Here is an 18,314-nt window from a genome sequence, read left to right as displayed (position 1 = left end):
GGAACCTATTTTTTACAGTGGGTGAAAAAACTGTAGAATACTGAACTCAGCGATCCCAGAGTTGTCCTCCCCTCCCAGGTTCTTGGGGGTATTGTAAAACCACACACAGCCAAGGGCTCCCTCTTCTCCTGCCCGGGTCACCAGCTGTCTTTTTGCTCTTAACTATCTCCACCCCCCCCCACCCCCCCCCCCCCGTCTCCCCTTCCTGCTTCAGTCACTGAGTCCCCTCCTCCCTTTCTCCCAGGGACAAACGCGCCCCCCCCTCAGGAAGTAGAGGGTCGGGGGTTGGAAGGGAGCAAATGTAATAGAATGGGGGTGACAGCGGGTACCCTACCCCAATTCAAATAAACGGACTAGAAAGCAAACACCCAAGCACCCGGGTACATACAGAACAGAACAGAACAGAAAGTAAGCTAGCCTGGGACATGAGTCTGAGGGCAGGACTTCGGGTGCCAGAGCACGCCGGCTGTGGCGAAGCGGGGTCACTGGCGGAGGGCTAGCACCCAGACTTACTTGTCATTGTCATTGTTGGCTTTTGAGTGCCCTATTAACTAGCTTAGGTAACTTTATCTCCCTCACTTTTTCTTTCTTTTTTTTTTTTTTTTAAGGAAAGAAGGAGCCTAGTTTTGCAGCCAGCTCCTGGAGAGGGAGCGCCTGAACTGATTCGGAAGTTGGATCTCTTTGTACACAGGAATGCGGAGAGAAAAAAACAAAACCCACCCGATTGCTTCATTTCCCCTCCAAACCCTAGCACTTTCTCTTGTGCAATGAAAATGCTTTTCACATTGAGCAAAATGAATTCCAACTTGTACTGCAAAGGGATGAGCGCGCCTTTAGGCGTCAGACGGCTCTCAGCTGGGCGCGGAGACGCAGGGCTGCTGCGACAAGGGCACCCTGGGGCGCGTTCTCTGAGCGTGGCTCACCGTAGCGCCTGCAGGGGCACTGGACTCCCCCTCCGGATGGGCCCGCGCTGGTTTTCAGCGACCGGAGGGCCAGGAAGTGGATAATCTGAGGAACCCCGAGGGCAGAGAGCCCCCGGCTACGGCTGGGCCTCCCAGGGATGGCAGTTCCAAGAGCTTGCGGGAGCCGCGGGACTGCCTGGACCCAGGGCGTCTCCGGGAGTCAGGCGAGCTGGCAGCGCCCTGGTCGTCCGGACCCCGGACGTGCGAGGGTGCTGGGCGCCGGGAGGCGGGTCGGTGCACATGGGTGCCGGCGGGCGGGCCCCGGCGGGGTGCGGGGTGGGGGGGTCGGGGTGTGGCGTCCCCGCCTCCCGAGCGGAATTTGCATGTGTGTGGCGGCCCCAGACTTCCTGCTCCTTCTACGCTGCAGGTACGCGCGGGCCGGGCCGGGCTGGCGGGCGGCGGGCGCGCCAAGACGTGGGCAGCTCCTCACTCGGACCCCGCGCCGCGCCGCGCCGCCTTGCCTTCTGCTCTGTGGCCGCCAGCCCGCCCCGGCCGCACGGACCCCCAATCTCCGAGGCCGGGGCGCGCCCCTCTGCCCGCGGACGTCTCTGTCCTCCGCACTGAGTCTGCCCACGCGCCCCTGGGCGCCCCTGCCACCTTGGGCTCCGAAGGGACGCAGCCATGAGCGAAATGTCCAGCTTTCTCCACATCGGGGACATCGTCTCCCTGTACGCCGAGGGCTCTGTCAATGGGTTCATCAGCACTTTGGGGTGAGTGAAACGACCGGGAGGAAGGGCGAGGGCGGGGAGGGGGCGCTTGGGTCCTGCTGCCAGCTGCATGCGTTCTGCCACGCCGCCCCCTGAGGACCTGGACGTTCCCAGCCTCAAGGAGCTGGAGAATGGCTAGCCTCCTTTTAGAGAAAGGAAGTGAAGTGTTTGCTCAGGTAGGAGTCAGGCGCTCGGCCCGGCCGGAGCTGGCAGGAGGCGCCCCCCTCAGTGAAGCCTCCACCCTCCCGCCTTACCTCAGAGGGGACTCAGGGGGCGAGACTTCCTCTGCAGGTGGTCCTGGGGGCGGTGTGGGTGGCTGGACCCTGAGTTGGGGAGGAGCATCCGGGCTTAGACATGCTCGGCTCTCGGGGTGGGGCGGACGTGTGAGGGTTGTAGGTTCAGCTTGGGGCCTGGAATCCTCTGTTAAGGATCTTGTAGTGCCTTTAAGGGGGTCGTCTCTTCTCACAGCTCTCTCCTGGTACCGCCGCCCTTCAGTAGGAGTGTCTTCTGAATTTTCTCCTTCTAGGCGTCCCAGATTCTGGCCAGCTGCCCCTCTTGTCCTCACTCTCCCAGTCAATTTCCTGCGCGGGTTATCTGGCGCCCCTGGGTCCCTGGTCCCAGGTGATTGCCAGCACTTTACAAACATTAATCAATTCTGGCCTTCACCCCCCAGGGTCTGGGCTGGATAAACAGGGAATCAATTCATGTCTCTAGAGAGGGCCGGATCTGTAGCTGGGATGGGCGGGAGAGAAATTAGGCAGAGATAATGGCTTTATCTTCAGAGAAGCAGTTGGGTGAGTCCTGCAAATGGGGGAGTAGAATGGGCTCTACCTTTCCAGTCAGACCCCGGGGTAGGGCCAGACTTTTTCTTCTTTTGAGTCTCCCTGCCTGTGTTACATTGTCTCATCCTCCCAACCACACACAATGGTGCTCTAGGGTAAATCCACCCTCCTCTGCCCACCCCACTCAGCTGGCTGCCAGCCAGCTCTGTGGTCCTTCTCTCTGGCTCCTTTGGAGGACAGCTCTGGCATCCTCAATCCAGGGCTGGCTCTGGACAGCGTTTGGCTCACCCCAAGCCTGGGAGGTGGGAGTCACTTGGATCCCTTGGTCTCTTACAGGGGTGTTGGCAGTTAAGCTTTAGTCTTGCTGGATAGGAATGGATTGTGAGTTTAAAGGGTTAGCACTGCCAGCAGGGAGTTCCCACTGGGAATTCCAGCCAGCTCTGCTTGCCTTGTCACAGCACCCTCTAGGCCTCTCCTGTTCCCTTCCCCATTCAGACGTGGAATCCCTGACCACTGGTCTGTCCACTCCCACCCGATCTGACTTCTGCCCAGTTCCCCAGAGGACGGGGGTGGATCCACATCTGGGCTAGCATCTGTGCAGGCTTCCTCCAGAGAGCAATGACCCGCCCCTGGCTGCTCTGAGACCAGGGCATGCACATGGCAGGTACATCGTAAACTCTTCTTCTTTTTTTTTTTTCAGTTTTTGGCCAGGGCTAGGCTTGAACCCACCACCTCTGGCTTATGGGGCCGGTGCTGCCCTACTCCTTTGAGCCACAGGCGCCACCCCATAGTAAACACTTCTAATGATGCTCAGGGACAAAGGGGAGAGTGAAGAGGCCATTAGGGACATGGAGACCAACTGTGGAAATTCCTTCCTAGGGTGTGAACAGCACTGAGGACTTTTGGGAACCATCTCTCTCTGTTGCTTAGTGCCTATCTCAAGGCTGAACACATAGTGAGTCTTTTTTTTTTTTTTTTTTTGTAGAGACAGAGTCTCACTTTATCACCCTTGGTAGAGTGCTGTGGTGTCACACAGCTCACAGCAACCTCCATCCCCTGGGCTTAGGCGATTCTCTTGCCTCAGACTCCCAAGTAGCTGGGACTACATTTTTTTTTTTTTTTTTGAGACAGAGTCTCACTTCATCGCCCTCATTAGAGTGCTATGGTGTTACAGCTCACAGCAACCTCCAACTCCTGGGCTTAGGTGATTCTCTTGCCTCAGCCTCCCAAGTAGCTGGGACTATAGGCACCTGCCACAACACCCGGCTATTTTTTTGTTGAAGTTTGGCCGGGGCCAGGTTTGAACCCACCACACTCGGTAAATGGGGCTGGTGCCCTACTCACTGAGCCACGGGCACCGTCCAGTGTGTGGTTTTTAAGCACCTGTGAGATTGAACACAACCAGGGAAGACATTTTATTCTTTCTTCCCCTGCCCTCCGATAGGCCTCATTCCCTCATAAGGGATTCCATCTGCTGCCCCCTAACATAACTTTCACCTTGGCCCTTCCTGCTCCAGGAACTTCTTGATCCAGTCCATCTTGATCTTGGGGCAGGTCCTGGTGGCTTTGAGAGCCCTTCTATCCCAGGGTGTACCTTCCATAGGCAAATACCTCCACACCTTCTGACTTTCTACCCACCCTCAACGCCCAACATGTATAGGCTTCCACCTTAATTTTCTAGGCTTTTCTCATGCCTTCTGCATACACCTACCTGCAGCTGCAGCTGCACCACACTACTCTGTGTACCTGCGGCCTATCCCATGTGGTCAGTCTTTTTACCTTTGCTCCTGCTTCCTAGTCAGTCTCTGTCTGGGTAAATGTCCAATCCTCTTAAGCCCTAGTGCTAAGTGGCCTCTTTTGAGAGATACACTTTCCTCTAGCCCTGCAGGGCATAATTAACCCTTTGTCCTCTATGCTTTCAGAATGCTTTGTACAGACTACTCTCTGGTATTAATCAGGTTGTTGCTCTCTGGTATTAATCAGGTTGTTGGAAGTTTCCCTGCAGGCCCACATAATGCTGGGCACTTTATCAGGATTAACTAATAATTGCACCATTCATATATTCAACACATCCACAGACACTGTACTGGGTGCTGGGGTGGCAAATAAGGGAGCTAGCTGTGCTTCTCACCTTCATGGAACTTAGAGTCAAGGAAAGAAGGATTCGTAAATGATGTGGGTTATTGATACTCAAAGTATAGTCCTCAGTCCAGCAGTTTCAGCATCACCTACAAGCTTGTTAGAAATGCAGAATCTCGGGCGGCGCCTGTGGCTCAGTGAGTAGGGCGCCGGCCCCATATGCTGAGGGTGGTGGGTTCAAACCCAGCCCCGGTCAAACTGCAACAAAAAAATAGCCGGGCATTGTGGCGGGCGCCTGTAGTCCCAGCTGCTCTGGAGGCTGAGGCAAGAGAATCGCGTAAGCCCAAGAGTTAGAGGTTGCTGTGAGCCGTGTGACGCCACAGCACTCTACCAGAGGGCAGTACAGTGAGACTCTGTCTCTACAAAAAAAAAAAAAAGAAATGCAGAATCTCAGACTCCATGCCCCATTCTATTGAATCAGAATCTGCATTTTAATTATACTCCCAGAGTCTAAGGTGTGAAGAGCATTGGTGCAAGTGATTCTCTCTCTGCTTTCCCCTCCCTAGAGTCATTTTGCCTCCATTCTCAACTCAGAGTCCCCTCTGCCTTTCCTGAGTCTGTTGACACCTATGTCTGTGAACTCTGGAGGCTGATTTGATGAGTACCTGTGTTAGTCCAGTGCCTAATGCCCAGTGGCCAGGAGGTGCCAGTAAGGACTGGGTGAAATGAATTTGTAAAAGACAGGGGTGGCCTTGGTGGGCAGAAGGGCCAGGTCAGTTGGGGAGATAGACGGGGGGCATTGGTTGAGGAGGGAGGCTGAGGCAGTCATAAGAAGAGTCAGAGCTCTTCATGGCAAAGTGGAGGAGGCCAATTAGAGTCTCCTGGATAATTAGAGCTCCTGGTGGAGATTGTACATTAACTCTGGGTTGGAAGGCCGGGAGGGGTCTGTTCGCCAGATAGGGAAAGCAGGTCCGTGCCTGTTCTTGGCAGGAAAGCCTGCCCAGTGCCACTGCTTTGCCTCTCACCCAAGGTGGGAAGAGCAGAAGCCTGAGTTGAAGAGGCTGATCAGGGCCAGCAAAAGGTAGAGGATTTAATGTGGCTTCAGGCCAGCAGCTAGGAAGAACTAGCTAAGAACACATGTGAACCATTCAAGATCTCATGTCTAGTTCCTTGAAGATCTCTTTTGAGTGCCCAGAGAGGCAGACCCACAGGGGTTAAGCTAGGGTAGTGCAGGTGAACTGGGTCTTGAAGTTGAGCTAATATTTATCAAATGCCTGTGCCTACCCATGCTGGGCTGTAGAACACCATTTGGGGGGCTCTTAGGACCTCTGGATCAAGATCAGCTAGGGCTAGGTGACCACAGTGAGTAGGGTCAGAAGTGACCCTTGCCTTTTCCCCATGGAGGTCTCTGTTCACCTTCTCTAGAAGGCACAAGAAATGTGGGGGTAAATGTAGAGGAAGTCCCAAGTTCCCAGGGTCAGGGTCCTGCGGTTGGGAGCCTTAGGGGCATGGCTCTCAGGAAAGGTGTCTGCCTTATCACTAACTTGGCAGGGTGTTTTTGACAAGGCTTTCCTTTCTCAGAGTGTGTTTCTGGTAGCCTACATATCTCTGAAGTGTTCTGGCTGTACCTAACCACCTCCTGGGGATCTTTAAAAGAAATCTCAGCTCCCAAGTCCCTTGCCAGACTAACTGTATCAATCCCTTTAGGGGTAGGGTCTGGGTGTTGGAGTTTTTTGGAGCTGGTTAGGTGATTTTAATGTGTACCTGGGTTTGCATTGCTGACCTGAGGGCCCACCCAGGCTGATGGGCTATGGGGAAGCCTGCCTGCCCCTCGTCTCAGAGAGCCTTTCTCTGCCCTCATCAGACTTTGTTAAATTGTTCAATAAACACTAACGTGCTTACTATGAGCCAGGCCCTGTTTTGGGTGCTGGGCAATCAGTAGTAATCAAGGCAGAATTCTAGAGCGGTGCCTGTGGTTCAGTGAGTAGGGTGCTGGCCCCATATACGGAGGGTGGTGGGGTCAAACCAGGCCCTGGCCAAACTGCAACAACAAAAAAAATAGCCGGGCATTGTGGTGGGCGCCTGTAGTCCCAGCTACTTGGAAGGCTGAGGCAAGAGAATCGCCTAAGCTCAGGAGTTTGAGGTTGCTGTGAGCTGTGACACTACGGCGCTCTACTGAGGGTGACAAAGTGAGACAGAAAAAAAAAAGAATTCTAGCTTGTTTCATTTCATGCAGTGGGGAGCTGGCAGAGACAATCTGTAAGGGCCTTTTGAGCCTTAGGTCTCCAAGACACATGTAATTCCAGGAGGGGGACTGCTCCTCCCCTGCTGACCACATTCCCTGGGTAGATTTCAGACCTGCCTTGGCTTTCATTTAATTGTGATTTCATTGGAATGAGATGTTAGACTTCTGTTCTGTACCCCAAGGCAGGGTCTTGACCTCAGCTAGTGTGATCCATGCAGCTTTTTTTTTTTTTTGGAGACAGAGTCTCACTGTGTTGCCCTTGGTAGAGTGCTGTGGCATCACAGCTCATAGCAACCTCAAACTCTTGGGCTTAAGCTATTATTCTCTTGCTTCCACCTCCTGAGTAGCTGGGACTACAGGCACCTAGCACAACACCCGGCTATTTTTTGGTTGGAATTGTCATTGGCTCAAACCCGCCAGCCTTGCTGTATGTGGCTGGCACCCTATTCACTGAGCTATGGGCTCTAAGCCATGCAGCTCATTTTTTGAAAAAAAAAAAATATATATATTTTTTTTTATGACAAATGTGAAAATTCAGATAAAAAAATCATCTGGACTACCCCTGCAACTTATATTAACATTCTGTATTGACCTTCTAGCCTTTTATATGCACAAATGAACATTTACAAATGATATCAAACTGCACATATGGCTTTGTATCCTGTCTTTTCTCAGATACAGTAAGCTGTATTTTCTCATGCCAACACACCATTGTTATGGCTGCATAGCATCCCATAATACAATGTACCTTAATTTGTTTAAGCATTAAATAAGCATTAAGTCTAGTATTCAGCATTCAGGCTGCTTCTATATTTTTCCTGTTACAAACAACTTGCCCTGAACATCCTAGTCCACACATGCCTGAATACTTGTCCAGTTATCCTCTCAGGGTAAATTCTCAGAAATGGAGATCAAAGAGAATGTACATCTTTTATCTCATAAGCTCTCTCTAACTTTGTGTATTTCTTTGGTGGTGGAGGTGGGGTAGAAATAGAACTCTGTGCCACAGAGGGACTGACCCCTGTCACGTGTGTCTGTGAGTATTGGCTGGGGACTGGGGAGTAAGACAGCCTCTGCCCTCAAGGTTGGGCAGGTCCCAGGCAGCCCAAAGATGTGATGGGTGGGGGTGATACAGAGGGGTAGTGTGGCTGAGGATAGAGCCTTGAGTGTCTGCGTGGACTCCAGGGTCTCAGGCTGCTTCCTGCTCCTTGGCCTGAAAAAATCCTGCTGTTCATAGCCACTAGCTCACACTGTGCCCTGCCCTACATTCCTGCCCTGTGTCCCCTCCCTGGCTTGGTCCAGTGGGGCGGTGGCTGGGGTTGGGGGTGGGGAGACTTGCTGAATTTTAGGGTGGGGCCACACTGGCTTTCTGCTCTCAGCTTAGGGGGAGGTTCTGGTTTTCTCTGCTCTCAGTTTAGGGGGAGGTTCTGATTTTCTCTGCACACAAGTCTGACATTCCTGCATGTCCACCTCTAGCTTTGCTCTCTAGATTTCACCCCAGGTGGAGCTGGGGGACCCTCTCCTTAGGAGTGGGGACTCTGTGAAAGGAGGGAAGGAAACCTTAGGGGAAGGGAGGACACAGAATCCAGAACTCGACAGTTCATCATAGCCGCTGAATGTGAGCTCTGAGTCCACTGGGTATGTCAGGCTGGTCACACCAGGGGTACAGTGCAAGTGGTACCCAGTGTTTGTACCTGCAGTCAGTCACAAGTCCATGAAGTCAGCACCCCTGGCTTAGAGAGTCTGGGGTTCTCTGAGAGTAGTTTGCAGGGTGTTTCAGATCAGGGAGTGAGATGGTGGGGGCAGAAATGAGGCTGGGCATTCATGACACAGTGAGCCAGAGTGTGGGCTGGGGTTGGAACTGGGTGGGGCTGCATTACAGATGGATTTCCACTTGGGGAGACAGGCAGGAAGGACTCATTGCAGGGGCTTCTGTGAGACAGAAAATGATCACAGTGGTGTGTTTTTTTGGCTGGCAGTTGGGTGGAGCCAGAAGGGGCAGCAAACACAAATCTCAGCCCAGGGGCAGCTGCAGGTGCTTGAGGCTGACACCTGGGCAGATTTGGTTAACAAATCCCTTCCTCCATTTCTCACTCAGGCAGCCAGTCACTCCTCCCTCCAGCCTGCAAGAGAGCCATCTCCAGTATCTGAGTTTAGAAACTGATGGCAAGGGTGATATAGGTCATAGGAAGGAGAATTAAGTCTGTCTCACAGATGATGATGATGGCAATGGATGGACTTTACAGATCATTTATAGTGGGAGACTCTGGACTGACATCTGAGCTATATCACTTTGACACCTTTCATCAGCCTGATGCATAAATATAATTCAGGGAAAGTAGAACCATTTAGAACACCATTTGGTTATAGTTCTACATCTATTTTTTGCTGAAGTATTTTATGGCAAATTACATACATTGCATCTTCTCACCTCTAAATACTTCCTTATATGTCCCTGAGTAATAAGGATATGCTCCTGTGTAACTGCAGTGCTGTGGTCACATCAATTAATAATTCCTTAATAGCATCCAATGCCCAATGCATAGTCAGATATGCCCATTGTCCTCAGTCTGTTTTTGACTGTTTCTTTAATTAATTAATTTTAGAGACAGAGTCTCACTTTCTCGCTCCCAGTAAAGTGCTGTGGCGTCATAGCTCATAGCAACCTCCAACTCCTGGGCTTAAGCGATTCTCTTGCTTCAGCCTTCCGAGTAGCTGGGACTACAGGCGTCCACCACAACGCCCGGCTATATTTTGTTATAGTTTGGCTGGGGCCGGTGCCCTACCCACTGAGCCACAAGTGCTGCCCTCTTTATTTTATTTGAGACAGAGTCTCAAGCTGTCACCCTGGCTAGCTGTGGCGTCACAGTTCACAGCAACCTCAAACTTTTGGGCTTAAGCAATTCTCTTGCCTGGGCTATTTTTTTTTTTTTTTTTTTGTTGTTGTTGTTGCAGGTGTCGTTGTTTAGCAGGCCTGGGCTGGGTTTGAACCTGCCAGCCTCTTTTTTTTTTTTTGTGATTTTTGGCCGGGGCTGGGTTTGAACCCACCACCTCCGGCATATGGGACCGGCGCCCTACGCCTTGAGCCACAGGCACCACCCATGAACCTGCCAGCCTCGATGTATATGGCTGGCGCCCTACCCACTGAGCTACAGGCGTCACCGCATTTGTTTCTTTAAATCAGGATGCTGTGAGGTCTACACTTTACATTTGGTTCTTATGCTTCTTTAGACTCCTTTATCTAGCTGAGCTTAGTGGCTCATGCTTGTATTCCTAGCACTCTGGGAGGCTGAGGTAGATGGATTGCGTGAGTTCAAGAGTTTGAGACCGACCTGAGCAAGAGTGAGACATGTCTCTACTGAAAATAGAAAGAACTAGGGTGGCGCCTGTGGCTCAAGGAGTAGGGCGCCGGTCCCATATGCCGGAGGTGATGGGTTCAAACCCATCCCCGGCCAAAACACACACACACACGAAAATAGAAAGAACTAACTGGGCCTAGTGGTGCATGCCTATAGTCCCCAGCTACTCAGAAGGCTGAGGCAAGAGGATTGCTCAAGCCTCAGAGTTTGAAGCTGCTATATGAGCTATGATGATACTTTGGCCCTCTACCCAGGGCAATAGAGTGACACTCTGTCTCCAAAGTAAAAAAACTCCTTTAATCTCAAACAGTGCCCTGCCCCTACTTCTTTTTTTCCCACCATGACATTGATTCCTGTGCTGCCTCACTCTCTAGATTGATTTGTCAGGGCTGCTTTTGTTTGGAGCTGAGCTGGTCTGGCCTGAGGGTCTGCCCTGCTGACTGTCTGGTGGGATAGCCTGAGAGTCCAATTCAGATTATGGGGAGATGGAGAGGCCTGGGAAGGCTGGGTGGCCCCAGTTGCATCTCTTTTTAGCTTTCCCTCTCAGTCTCCCGCTCCCTGTCTTTGGCCTTACAGATATGTCTTCCCAAGAACCCAGCCTTGCTGGAGAGAGCTCCCAGGACTTGCAGGAGCCCACCCAATCCTGACAGCTAGAAACTCAGGGCTGCTGCAGAGGCAGGTTCTCTGAAAGCTGGCATACTAACTGGGACCTTTATTTCTCTTGGGCCAACTTTAGTTGTTGTTGCTATCTCCTCTTCTCCTGGAGAGACTTTTGGGGTTCTCAGAGTCTGCAGCTTACTGTTCTTTCTAGACTTTAAACTCTGAAGGCTTTAGCGGTGCTCATTTTAAAATTCCATATATTCCCTATATTGCCTGGCCCTTCTGGTGGCACTGGGTGGATCCTTGGTAAAGATATTGTAGAAGTAAAGGAAATGGATGCTTTTACAAGGAAGTGGACATTAATTTCTTTTCTCCAGTGAGCCAGGGACCCCAGCCAGTGAATCTGGGTTCCTCTTCCCAACCCTCCTCCACTCCCACCTAGTGAATCTGACTTTGCATTTCTGGAGAAGGGGGTCCACTAGCATCCTCATCCACCCTCAGCCCATCCAGTGTTCTATTGGGAGTGGCCTCCTAGAGGCAGGCCTGGATCTGTTAAGTGGTGCCCAGTGCTGCCAAGGGCTGGAAGTCAGGAGATCTGGGGTCTGGAACTGGCTATTCCATTAATTTTTGTGACCTAAATTGGTTAGTTTGCCCTCTATACCCCAGTTTCCACAGCTGAATGAGAGATTGACTGGGTTGTTCAGGGTCCCCAGGGGATTTCCCCAATCTGTGGTGCCCTCTCCATGGCTGCTCTGAGGGTGACCAAGCTAGTAGGTGTGGGTTTTGATTCAGGCACCTGGATAATCACCTACCCCATTTCTGTCTAGCTCCTTTCTTCCTCCTCCTTATCTAATCTTTCCAGACAGCCCTGACCCGCCCTGCTGCCTTTCTCATGGCTTCCACCTGGATTTCAAAGTCCACCTTGGGCTGAATGAGGCCACCCAGGTCCTGGAGGACAGCTGTCTCCTTTTCCACCCTCAGACCAAAGTCTTGGGATGTCAACCCCCTGGACATTTCACAGACAGCACCCTCCCCTGTACCCATCTGAGGCAAACTGGCAATCAGCTCCTCTCTGGAGTGTCCAGGACCCTTTGTTCTTAGCCCCATCCTCCCTGCCTCTCTGCTGTTCATACTGGTCTTGTGCCTCCCAGTGGATGGAAGGCTCACAGCAGGACAGCCTCTGATCCCTTGCCTCTGCTGGGCTGGCCCTGGATTGAGGGGAGGGGATAGGTGTGATGCACAGGTACAGGTCTGGCTCCTGTCCTCAGGGGACTCAGGGTGGTAGGCATGAGATACAGGAGGGTGAGGACTACCCCCAGCATGTAGTAGGCTCAAGGTAAGGTCTTATTGAATAGATGGAGACATAGGTTGTGTTTGTGACCTCATCTGACCACTGCATGACTCAAAGGGTTCCTTTCCACCTTGCAGGCCTCATGCTAGACTGTGGTAAGAGTGAAAAAGGTATTGGATATAAAAACGATTTATAAGCCATAAAGAGTTTGCACATTGGAGGGAGGTTTTTCTAATGTGATCTTTGCTGGGGTGCTATTAGCCTTAGGATGGGGGCGATACCAGTGCTGGGAATGGGCAGGGAACTCTGTAGGGGCCTGAGGGCAACATGAAGGATGGCAGGAGTTGGTGGGGCTTCATCGTGTGCGGGTGGGATGGTGAGGTCAGTGGACTGGCTGGGGGGACGGGGGTAGGCCCTTTCTGGGATCGTGGCCTTCAGAAGCACGTGGGAGTCGGAGTGTGCCAAGCAAGGCGTCACTTTCCCCTGGAGAGCTCGGTTCTGGTTACAGCATCAGGTGCGCACCCAGAGCCTGGCACCTGTGGCTCCGCTAGTTTAATAAACACAGATGCCCACCACAAGGAAGAATTGTGAGGAGCTCAGACCTGGGATGCTGATGGCACTAGGTGGGGAGGGTCCCCCAAGCCCGTGAGAGGAGGAAAGCGCGGGCGGGGGCGCAGGCGGCACGTCTCCCGCCCCACCCCGGGCGCGCCCAGCCGAGGCTGGGCGTCCTGGCAGAGGCTGGCAATTGAGGCAGGCCGGGGCTGGCCTCGCTTTTCCTTCGGCTGCGGTGGCGGCTTGGCTGAGGCGACTGCTGCACGTGGAGCAGCGAGTTTCGCTTCGCCGCGGGGGCGGGCGGCAGGAGCTTGCTGTCTGAGCCTTGGGACTCTGGGGGCGGGCCGGGGCGAGCAGATGGGACGCCGGCGTCCTTCAGACCCAGCCCGCGGGGTCTCAGAACCCCTCCGACTACGAGGCGGCTGGGAGCTCGGCCTCGCCCTCTGAGGCTCCTCCTCCATTAAAACTTACGGGGCGTCCCGCCCAGGGTCTCCTCCCGGCCCATTTGCTGAGGGCTTTCTGCTTATCTGTAAATGCTTACCTGACTCCCTCTCCCGCTAGATAGCATCTTCTTCGGATTCCTCGGTCCTAATGAGTATGTACAAAGGAATGGAGGGAAGGCTTTTGAGGGGCACTTGGGAGCATGTTGGGACTCTGCAAAACATCCTGTCCAAGGCCGCCTTTGCCTGCACACACCAGATGGGGGGCATAAAAAAAGGAAGGTTAATGCGTCAGGCCTTGGAGTAGGGTACAGAATGGAGCCCAGCCTTCCTAGCAATGCCTGTTCTGCTGGTCTCCGACCCAGGAGGACTCTCCAAAGGTCCCATCTCCTGCCTGTCACTGCTGGCTGACCTTGGTGCTCCCGCAGCCCGGACTTGCTGTTCTAACCCTCCGATATGGCTCACTTCTGATACAGCTCACTTCTCTGCTGGGGCCCCTCAGGCGACTGTTCCTGGCCCCTCCCAGCTGCAGATCTGGGATGTTTTCCTTCCCAACTTTGTTTGAAATTCTCCTGGAGGCTGTGCTCCCCCCGACCCGCCCTTCCCCTTCTCTGAGTGGCTTCAGTTTGCACTTCTGCTTTGTAGGCCACTGGGCCTGGGGAGGGCAAGCGTGGGTGGGGACAGATGGACATCCACATAATGACTAGGCCGGTTTGTGCCAGAGTGACTAGGAAAAGCACTTTGGCAATTGAACTCTCATGTCTTACTTGCATGTGTGACCCAGACAAGGAAGTTCCAGGGGAGATGTGGTGTGGGGTCTGGGATGAGGATGGGTTTTTTCCCCTCAGACAGAATCTCTGAGGAAGGGGACTCTGGCTTCTTCCTCTTTCCTCTGACACAGGCCTTGTGTGCTGGCCAAGATGGGGGCTGTGGCAGCTACTCCCATCTTCTCTTCAGCTGCACAACTTCCCTGCTACCCTGTGGCTCCAGCACCCCTGGCAGTGCCAGGTCTCAGGCGTGGCCAGTGGCCCCCCCCATCAAAATTCATTCATCTTGTGTCCCCTCCCCTCAGGGCTTAGCTAAGAGACAGCCAGCTAATCTGATTCACTAATGTCTTGCAGGAAATACTATGAATTATTCAAGACTGAGCAGCTCCCGCTGCTTCTTTCACACCTTCTCTGATTGGCCAAGCCCTGACCTCTCCCTTCTCTGAATTCGTATAAAACCTGCAGCCCACGGCTGGTACCACCAGTTGGCACTGATGCATATTCTTTATATTATTATGCTTCTGAGCATGTGCCTCGTCTTCCCAATGAGATTTGAAACTTCTTAGGTCAGGGTCCTTATCTTTTGCTTTTCATGTACTTTACTCCACACTAGTAAAATAAATTAATTCACTCAATATGTATTTCCTATGAGCCTACTCTTCACTAGGCAGTGGTCTGGTGCTGTGATACAGTAGGGAGCAAAACAGACATACCTGTCTTGGTGGAACTTACATCCCCTGGTGTGGGGAGGAGGGATAGTAAACAAAATGGGTAAAATATGTAGCTGGCCAGGTGGTATAAGTGCTGTGGAGAACAGTTTGGGAGGGGCATAAGGTCTGTGGGACAATTTTAAAAATAATGGGAAGATCTCCATGGGAATAGGTCACTTGAGTAGAGACCTGGAGGTAGAGGGCTCCAGGTGGAGGAGCCAGTACCCAGTCACCTGGGGGGCTGGAGCAGAGTGGGCAAGGGGTGGGGGCAGGGAGGAGGTGGCATCAGAGTCGTTAGGGGTGGGGATTACGACGGCCTTTCAGGCCATGTGAGGTTTTTGGTTTTACTCTGAGACAAGTGGTTATGGAGGGTTCTAAGCAGAGGGCTGGCCTGATTTGACTTACCTTTTTTTTTTTTTTTTGTAGAGACAGAGTCTCACTGTACTGCCCTCGGGTAGAGTGCCGTGGCGTCACACGGCTCACAGCAACCTCTTAAATCTTGGGCTTACGCGATTCTCTTGCCTCAGCCTCCCGAGCAGCTGGGACTACAGGCGCCTGCCACAACGCCCGGCTATTTTTTTGTTGCAGTTTGGCCGGGGCTGGGTTTGAACCCACCACCCTCGGCATATGGGGCCGGCGCCCTACTCACTGAGCCACAGGCGCCGCCCTTGACTTACCTTTTAAAAGGATCCCTCTGGGGGCGGCGCCTGTGGCTCATGGAGTAGGGGGCCAGCCCCATATACCGGAGGTGGCAGGTTCAAACCCAGCCCCACCTAAAAACTACCAAAAAAAAAAAAAAAAAAAGGAAAAGAAAAAAGGGATCCCTCATGCCTATAATCCTAGCACTCTGGGAGGCCGAGGCAGGTGGATTATTTGAGCTCAGGAGTTCGAGACCAGCCTGAGCAAGAGAGAGAACCCTATCTCTACTAAAAATGGAAAAACAAGCTGGGCGTTGTGGTGAGCACTTGTAGTCCCAGCTACCTGGGAGGCTGAGGCAAGAGGATTGCTTGAACCCAAGAATTTGAGGTTGCTGTGAGTTATGATGATGACACAGCACTCTAACTAGGGTGACAGAGTAAGACTCTGTCTCAAAGAAATAAAATAAAAACATAAAGGGATCCCTCTGTGGGGAACAGGCTGTAGGGGTGAGGGGGACCCTGAGAGACCAATGAGGAGGCAGTTACTGAAGTCTGGGTGAGAACTAGTAGGGGCCAGGGTGTGGTGGAAGTGAGATGACAGAGAAGATGTCAGATTTGCATCTGTTTAGAAGAGCCCACAGTATCTCCTAACAGGTTAGGGTTTGGCATGAGGTATCAAGCATGAGCTCAAGGGAGGAGCTGAGGATCAGTTTTTTGGGTTTTGGCCCATGCCACTGGAAGGGTGGAGTTGCCGTCACTGAGAGGAGGAGGGCTCCAAGAGGGACACATTCTAGTGGAGCCCAGGAGCCCAGTTCGCACCTGCTGTTTGAGATGCCTGTAGACATCCAAGCGGAGAGTAGGCAATTAGGCCTCTGAGCCTGGAGTTTGGGTGAAGAGGACTGGGGAAAGTGAACGTGGGAGTTCTCAGTGGATGTGTTAGTGGTGTTTTTGAGCCCTTGGGTGTGGTTAACGATGACCAAGGTCAGGAGTGTAGATGGAGAAGGAGAGAGGGCCAGCACTGAGCAATGCTGGTGAAATAGAGATTGAGGCCCTCTCTCCTCCTGTTGCCACAAGGAGCTGCCCAGCTCCCACTGGGATGCTGGCTTCATTGCCTGGCTCTGCAGAATGTTAACCTCTCCATGCTCTAGTTTCCCTGTCTGCAAAATGGAAATAATAACAAAGTAGAAGTAGAAAATTGAATAACTACACATGAAAACTTGAGGCTGTTCTTCAGTTCTCTATGGTCACCAACTGGATGTCCTACAATCTGATTCCTATCGGACACTCTACCTGGAGTTAGAGGTCACAGGTTGAGGGCTCAGTCCCACCAGACTGCCACCACTTCAGACACCAGTTGCAAGTCTGGGCCTCCTGGTGATTCCGACAGAGCAGCTGTAAACCAGGGGTTCCTACAACCCTCCGTTCATGTGGGAAGAGGCGCGGAGCCTCAGATCCTCTCTGGGTGTGCCCCCATCCGAGAATCTCCATGTATTCACCAACCCAGAATTTCTCCAAACCCAGTCCTTTTGGGTTTTATGGAGACTTTATTATGTATGCATGATTGATTAAACCATTAGTGATCAACTTAATCCTCAGTGGTTCTCCCCTCCCAGGAGGAGACCATGATTAGGGTGTTGGAGCTAAAAAGTTTAACCCCTTCATCACATGGTTAGTTCCCCTGGCAATCAGCCGCCCCATTCTTAGGGGCTTTCCAAATGTGACCTCATTAGCATAAATTTAGGTGTGGCTGAACTGGTCTTGGTATGAACAAATTTATGCCATTTACTTTATTTTTTATTTTTATTTTTTTTTGGCCGGGGCTGGGTTTGAACCCGCCACCTCAGGCATATGGGACCGGCACCCTATCCCTTGAGCTACAGGTGCCGCCCTTTTATTTTTATTTTTGAGACATAGTCTCAGCTGTCACCCTGGGGAAGAGTGCTGTGGCCTCAAAGCTCACAGCAACCTCCAACTCGGGCTTAAGCAATTCTCTTGCCTCAGTTTCTCTATTTTTAGTAGAGACAGGGTCTCACTTTTGCTCAGGCTGGTCTAGAACTCGTGAGCTCAAGCAATCCACCTGCCTCAGTCTCCCAGAGTGCTAGGATTACAGGCATGAGCTACTGTGCCCGGCCAAATTTATGCCATTTAATTTTTTTTTTGGTGCCGAGCCAATGCCATTTAATCTTTATTCTTTCTGAGCTATTTCAGGAACTGGAAACGAAAGTCCAAATATTATAAGAAAAGATGCTCTTATCACCCTTATCCTAATCACTTAGGAAGTTACGAGGGCTTTGGGAACTCTGACAGGAGCCAGGATGAAGACCAAGTACAAAGGGTGCCCAAAAAATGCATACACACTTTTTTTTTTTTGAGACAGAGTCTCACTATGTCGCCCTCAGTAGAGTGCTGTGCTGTCACAGCTCACAGCAACCTTGAACTCTTTGGCTTAAGTGATTCTCTTGCCTCAGTCTCCCAGGTAGCTGGAATTATAGGCGCCCACCACAACGCCCAGCTGTTTTTTTGGTTGTAGTTGTCATTATTGTTTGGCAGGCTCTGGCTAGGTTTGAACCCGCCAGCTCTCGTGTATGTGGCTGGTGCCCTAGCCGCTGAGCTCACAATTTTAATACAAAGTGAGACTCTGTCTCTCTCTCTAAAAACAAAACAAAAAAAAACATTATCAATATGAGTATTGCAATTTTATTTTATTATTTATTTATTTGAGACAGAGCCTCAAGGTGTCACCCTGGGTAGAGTGCCATGGCATCAAAGCTCACAACAACCTCCAACTCCTGGGCTCAAGCGATTCTCCTGCCTCTGCCTCCCAAGTAGCTGGAACTATAGGTGCCCGCCACAACGCCTGGCTATTTTTTGGTTGCAGCCGTCGTTGTTTGGCGGCCTGGGCTGGATTCGAGCCTGCCAGCTTAGGTGTATGTGGCTGGTGCCTTAGCTGCTTGAGCCACAGGTGCTGAGCCGAGTATTGCAATTTTAATACAGTTTTTTCCTTTCTAAAAAAATGTGTACACATTTTGTTTGGCAGCCTCTGCAGTCCTTGGGTTATGAACACAGGTTTTGTAGATTTGTTCTTAAGTTGAATTTGTATGTAAGTTGGAACAAGAACGTTTACCCGTTATCCATAATAGCCTCCATCCTTAGTACAAGTTCACGTAAGTTGGATGTTCGTA

The 18,314-nt window shown here is 51.9% G+C and overlaps 1 protein-coding gene across 1 annotated transcript in view; it reads left to right on the top strand.

Annotated features, from left to right (window-relative positions):
* Positions 1 to 1,541: 1,541 nt before the first annotated feature.
* The window catches only part of ITPR3 (inositol 1,4,5-trisphosphate receptor type 3), a 68,662-nt gene continuing 51,889 nt past the window's right edge, over positions 1,542 to 18,314 (top strand). Inside the window, exon 1 of the mRNA XM_053601564.1 lies at positions 1,542 to 1,672. Within this exon, the coding sequence (XP_053457539.1) occupies positions 1,584 to 1,672 (89 nt within the window). The 5' untranslated portion in view covers positions 1,542 to 1,583. The remainder of the gene's footprint in view (positions 1,673 to 18,314) is intronic.

This window comes from Nycticebus coucang, chromosome 9, assembly GCF_027406575.1.
Source record: "Nycticebus coucang isolate mNycCou1 chromosome 9, mNycCou1.pri, whole genome shotgun sequence".
In the NCBI taxonomy this organism is placed as follows: domain Eukaryota; kingdom Metazoa; phylum Chordata; class Mammalia; order Primates; family Lorisidae; genus Nycticebus; species Nycticebus coucang.
Note: the sequence above shows the minus strand (reverse complement) of the source record. Positions and strands in the feature narration are given on the sequence as shown.